General features: G+C 40.9%; 1 protein-coding gene across 1 annotated transcript; it reads right to left on the bottom strand.

Moving 5' to 3' along the window:
• Positions 1-673: 673 nt before the first annotated feature.
• On the bottom strand, positions 674-2,094 carry LOC147443905 (uncharacterized). The gene is made up of 4 exons (XM_086527752.1): positions 1,998-2,094; positions 1,616-1,724; positions 1,459-1,545; positions 674-1,069 (listed from the first exon to the last, which is right to left on the bottom strand). The coding sequence occupies exons 1-4, from the start codon at positions 2,092-2,094 to the stop codon at positions 1,057-1,059; spliced, it is 306 nt and encodes a 101-aa protein (XP_086383878.1). The 3' UTR covers positions 674-1,056.
• Positions 2,095-5,879: the final 3,785 nt, after the last annotated feature.

Here is a 5,879-nt window from a genome sequence, read left to right as displayed (position 1 = left end):
AGTGAGTGCAGATTTGAGCCGGTTCCGGCGAGGGTAGGGCTGAAATCTGAGAACGCTAGGACTAATTTGCTGGAAGCCCTAGGGCTGAATTGCACAAACGCTCGCTGACCTGGCCAAAAACGCTGGAGCTGATCTAGAGCAAAACGTTGGATCTGATCTAGAGTAAAAACATTGGAGGTTTTAGCGCTCGTTGCTGTGATGCCAAAATGCTAGGCTGGATGCTCCCTTTATAGGCAAGAATTGGGTTTAAGAACTTTTGAAGGCTTAGGTAGGGCAACATTGGCAGACAAAGTTATAAAAATAAATGATTTATTAATAAACTTGACCTCAGTGAAGTTTTTGGGTGAACCTGGCGCACATCTGCCCACCGGAGAATCCGATCGACGCGGGGAATGGCTCGTTGGATTCCTCTAACCTAAAACTACATGCATGTCATGCTAGATGCCCACCGTAGTGTCGTAACATCTGTCAAAACGCGTGTACAAACCATATATGCAAGAGGATTCCAAAACTAGAAAATTGGCTCTAGAAGTCGACGAAGCATATCCACATGCCACATAGAGCCATGTGCATGTGACTCTCTCTCTCTCTCTCTCTCCAACGCTATTAGCTTACACTTGGTACAACGCAAATTAAATTCAAAAGTTGGCAAAAATAAAATAAGTAGATTTTGTTTTCTCATACATAAATACAGTTCAACAAGATTATGATTTTTTAAAAACAAATTCATCTACATGTGCAACAAAGTAAGGTTTAGAAGATAACCGATTTTGTTGGTCGAGAGAAGATTGCAAGCTCCTTGCTTGTATCGCTTTGCATACAGCTTGTGTAAGGTGTTGGATATGGATGTATTGAAGCAGTCCATATATAGCATGCAATCTCTGTACACCAAACTTCTCGATGTACAAGTCAAAGTTCTCCAAGTCCATGACTTCCACCTTGAGTTTCAAAGTATGTAATGTCTTTTCTTGCTGTTGAATGCTCGCCTCATGTCGTTGGACAATCTTTTCCAGATTAGAAAGCCTGGTGTTTAAATCGGCTAATGAGGGAGTCACCTCAGGGATTCCTTCTGCAAAAGTAAGATTAAGGAAGGAGTAGGAAAGCAATTCAGATCAATCTCTCAAACACATTTCTTGGATATTTTTGTAATAACATGTTCACCCCCTCAAGTCTAACCTCTCCAAATCTTGTCCTAGTGGTCTTGTCAAAAAAGTCGCAGTCAAGTGCACAAAAGCCATCCGTCGTTCCATTATAGCTAGTGTCATCCGCTTCTGCTCTTTTCCCTATAGGCACGGAGTGCATCAAGATTCTCTTTTATTGCAAGAACAGGCAAAGAAGAAACATGTATAATGCAAAATACACGCACTGTGGAGCACATATATTCATCTATGAGAAGGTCGTGTGGCGGTGTGCTAAACGGGAAAAGCATGGGGCCTGCGTACAATCTTGAAAGGATACTGATCTACTCCTCCCCGCAAGAACCATTGCGTGAAGAGCCTTGAGAGTCCATGTGCTCCACAACGCTTTAGGGAAGGCCTCGGTCCCCTGGTATGCGGCAGAAGCTCATGAGGTTGTTGTAATCTTCAAGCAAATATTGAAGCTGTAAAAGAGTTACCTTGTTAGAGCTGATCGGGTCTGATATCCTTCCGCGTCCAAAATTTGCTTTCTTTGACGTTCGGGGCTGATGAGAGAGCTCGCGCGCGAAGACGCTTTCCAAAAATTAGCTACAGAAAAGAAATGTGAATAGTTAAGCATTTCATCTTGTAGTTATGCGTAAAGTGAAAATGCTAAATATGCAGTGCATGTCATGCAAAAGTTCCATACAAAAGTATTGTGGAGATTTGGCACTGTGGTCTCTCCAAAAATTATAAGAAACTGAAGATGTTTCCTGCTCCTTAGCATTTATATGTTGCGTCACCAATAAAACGGATAGGCAAATGGAATTGGATGCAAATAAGGGACCTTGCAATGTTTTCAAGCTGGAGTCGTGGTTACACCTCGATCGCTCCTAGTTCGATCTTTGTGTTCATCATTGCCATGCTTCCACCAAGCCTTTTCTACTTCTTGGAAGACCCAATGCCTCTTCCAAGTCATCGCTTCTCCTTAGTGGTAATCAAGCCTCCTGAATCCAACACTCCTTGTTCTATAGATTCTGCAACTGACTTGAGGTTGACTTGCTTGAAAGTTAAGTTACAAGGATTGTGAAAGCCACGATGGGGAAGTCGAATGTAAACGGAGTCATGTTCACACTCGATGCTCGGTTCAACTATGCTTGCTACCTCCTATGGAAAAATGCCAATGCTCTCTTTTTTTTGTAGCTCATCGGTTTTTTTTAAAAAGCTACTCGTCAAATTCCTTTAATGTTATTCCCTTCATTATTCCATGTCCGCTACCATCCACCCTCCATATTGGACCTCTGTTGACATTGCTATGCTCAGACCTACGTTCCCTTACAACCCGAAACTTCATGTATGCTACGCTGACGATGCCCTCACCTTATCCAAGTAAAAATGTTAGGTCCCTTGCATGGACCTCAAAATCAACTGCACTAAAACAACACACGAGGGCCCCTTGAGCCCAAGCACAACACTATGGCCAGGTTTATAGTGACCAGCAACACCTAAAATTTTATACAATATAAATATGGGGCAAGAGAGGATCTTGTAACCTCAACTCGTGGCACCAATGTAGGGCTTTATAATTATCGGAAAAAAAGTGTGATCGGGAGATCTATAGCGAATGGCGTACATAAAAGAGGATGACATCCCACACAAAAGACCAGCAAGCGGTTTCCAAGAACCTCTGCTACACGTGTGCCTATCAGAGCGTCTTCCAAATTTTCACATGCCTTCAAAATGCAAGCTTAGGTTATTACATCTGTAGAAATTCCCTTGCTTTGCATCTACTTGGCATATGATGAAAAGAGTCATGAGCTTCTTGGCCTCCCCTTGTTGGGAATATCCTACAATCAGTGCATTCAAAGAAACGAGATATTGATCAATCCTTGACTAATAATATCATCGTGAGTTCTTATGCCCATCTCATCATCTTCCAATTGCCACATGCCTTCAAGATGCAACCATAGGTGATTGCATCTAGAGAAATGTGTCCTCGCTTCACAACATAGGTAATTGCATCTGGAGAAATGTGCTCGCTTCGCATCAACTAAAAACAACTCTCTGTCCATGTCCCCTTGTTGATCATATCCCACAATTAATGTGTTCCAAGAGGTGAGGTTTTGTACAGAAAGCTACTTAGGAATACATGTCAATCACGGCAATGTCAAGCACGCAACCCCTATGTAATTCAAGATGTAAGCATAGCCTACCAAAGCATAGGTGATTTCATTTGGAGAGACACTCTCACTTTGCATCTAGTGAAAGCAGCCCAAAGCTTCCCGGTCATGCCATGTTCCACACATCCTGTAACCAGTGTATGCCAAGATTCTACATCTTGTACAAGAAGCCCCTCAAGCAATTTTTTTGCTTTCTGAAGTACACAATATTATGCATACATGGAGATCACGGCAATGCCAGGCACAACTTCTTTTTTCAACAACCCCTGACTAAAAATACTATCATGAATTTTGTTGCCTATCAATGTCTTGCATAGTGCCCATATCAACGAGGGACAAGTCCTCTAAAGCTTTCATTTATCGTTGCCCTTCTAGTCCTTAGGTGTTGAAAAGCATATGCAGACGTCTTTTTGGCGATAACATTAAAAGAATGCATGAGGTCATTATTAAAAGCAATGCTCTTGGCTGTCCGATTTTGTTCGAGGCTAATGGTTGAGATCATGGCAAGTGGCAGCATGTGGGTCTTGCATAAGGCTCAAGCCTTCAAGGTGCAATCATAGGCAATTACATTTGGTGAAAGAAATTTGATACATAGTTAAAACAACCCAAAGCTTCCTTCCCTCAGCCATGTTGGGCATATGCAACAATCGACACATTCCAAAAGATACATTTTGAATAGAAAGCATATCAAGAACTTTAAGTGTGTTAGGGGTTCACATCCCTAACAGAGATCCAAGAGCGAAAACATACAGTACATGTATACAAATAAAAGAGAACTGCACATTAAGACAAAAAATTGCAAAGAAGAAGTACAATAAACACTATAGTTGAAGCACCAAAAGTATCGTTTTACTGTATGTTCACCATCATCATAAAAAACTATAGACCCGCAAAGCAATTTGGCTACAGGAAGAGGTAACAACTAGCCATGTTTCATGAAAAACTGCCCCACGCCATCATACTATCTTTGGGTAACTATAACCACCTAGGCACTTATATGAATATACCCTTAAGGTTCCAAGCTTCAACCTTAGTCATTACCAAAAAGTAAGTAAAAGATAATAACTGACATGTCAGGCACTAACACCTGGCACACCCGGTGGGCAATGTTTATCAAACATTGTGAGAACCCATCCCTTGATCATAATTATCAACATCAAAATGATTCTCAGCTTCAGTCTACTGCTCCTTTGCATTTGTATCTTCAAGCTCCATTGATTTTCTAACATCTTTATCAATACTTACTTCCTATCTCAGTTGCAACCTCATGCATTGTATGTTCTTCAATGTTCTCACCCAACACTTCCTCGACAGTGTTCAATAACTCCTCCCCAACACGCTGTTGCTCTGCCTCATTCTCCTGTCATGTTACGGCAACTATATCTTCAATTAACTGCTCATGAACTTCCTGATCTGCGTTATCCATCAAGTACCACTTCACATTCAGCACCCTCTCGTTCAAGTTGGTCCTGAACCTATTGTTCCCTCTTATACTTCAACTATTCAAACTGATCTTTCAGTTCAATAAATTGTTTCTGCAACAACAAATTTTCTTCTTTAGCCTCTTCTTCAACAAAGGCTTGGTATGGCTTGCTAACCACATCATACATTCTCATTTTGATCCGATCCCACACTGTCTTCATATAATCCATTATTTTTTATTTCATTTTTTCCACATCTCTTGAATTCAAATCCAACCTTCAACATCCAACTCTTCATCTGGCATTTGCCTGATCTTTTCTTCCATCTTTCTGCAAGATGTTACCTAGCTCAACAAAATTTTGTTACTGCTCTCCAAAGTAGCATGTACCCTAGACAATTCATTTAACTACCCCTGCAATAATTCAAACCATTCATCTCTCAATTCCCTCATCTTTATTGACGTCTTTCTGGTTGCAATTGTGTGCTTAATAAAAACTAATTCCTTCTGCATCTCCTCTTGCATGTTAGTAAGTTCCCTTAATTTCTCCTTCGATGTCGGCACTTTAGTTTCCGTTTGCTATCTCTAAGTGATCCCTCCTTAATTTGCTTCAATTCATTTGGGGAGACCATCTTTCTCCTTGTTCAACAATGTAAGGTCCATAGATTGTTGCTCCACATACTCTTTTACCAAATGTAGTGCCTGTTGCACTTCAACAAATGACACATTTGAAAAATAAGCTTTAGTACTACCAGTTTTTGCCATACCACATGCTTCTCCCTTGATTACATTTGCTTCCCCTTCAGCTTTATCTTTTACCCTTTTGATTTTAAATCCAGTTTTAGCTGATACTGGGACCACTAGTTTCTCCGTCGGCTCCAAAACAGATGTAGGGAACAAATCCCCAAATTCCCTGTCCAGTCTTTCCTTGATTGCTTCCAAAGAATCTTTCTTGGAATAACCTGCAAACATTAAAATTTCCACATCGTCGATCATTTGATTTGCTCTCTGGTCATGATGCAACTTCTGCCTCTTCTCTCTCCTTTGATCCTCCTTTTTCAGGCACTTGTCCTGCCATCTGAAAAATCTTGCCCGTAAAATACTCTTGTTATTCCCAAAAACAGAACTTGACCTGCCACATTAGCCAAAATAAAAGTGTTAGGC

This window comes from Adiantum capillus-veneris, chromosome 13 (genome assembly GCF_014529385.1).
Source record: "Adiantum capillus-veneris isolate H3 chromosome 13, ASM1452938v2, whole genome shotgun sequence".
NCBI lineage: Eukaryota > Viridiplantae > Streptophyta > Polypodiopsida > Polypodiales > Pteridaceae > Adiantum > Adiantum capillus-veneris.
The sequence above is the reverse complement of the archived record's forward strand: the minus strand, read 5'-3'. Positions and strand labels throughout refer to the sequence as shown.

What these genes read in the sequence shown, in the direction of transcription:
- LOC147443905 (XM_086527752.1), bottom strand. Translation starts at nt 2,094, where the DNA reads ATGACTTGGAAGAGGCATTGGGTCTTCCAAGAAGTAGAAAAGGCTTGG. An exon ending in TCGAACTAGGAGCGATCGAG is followed by an intron (nt 1,725 to 1,997) that starts GTGTAACCACGA and finishes TCTTTTCTGTAG; the next exon opens with CTAATTTTTGGAAAGCGTCT. An exon ending in ACCCGATCAGCTCTAACAAG is followed by an intron (nt 1,546 to 1,615) that starts GTAACTCTTTTA and finishes GCCGCATACCAG; the next exon opens with GGGACCGAGGCCTTCCCTAA.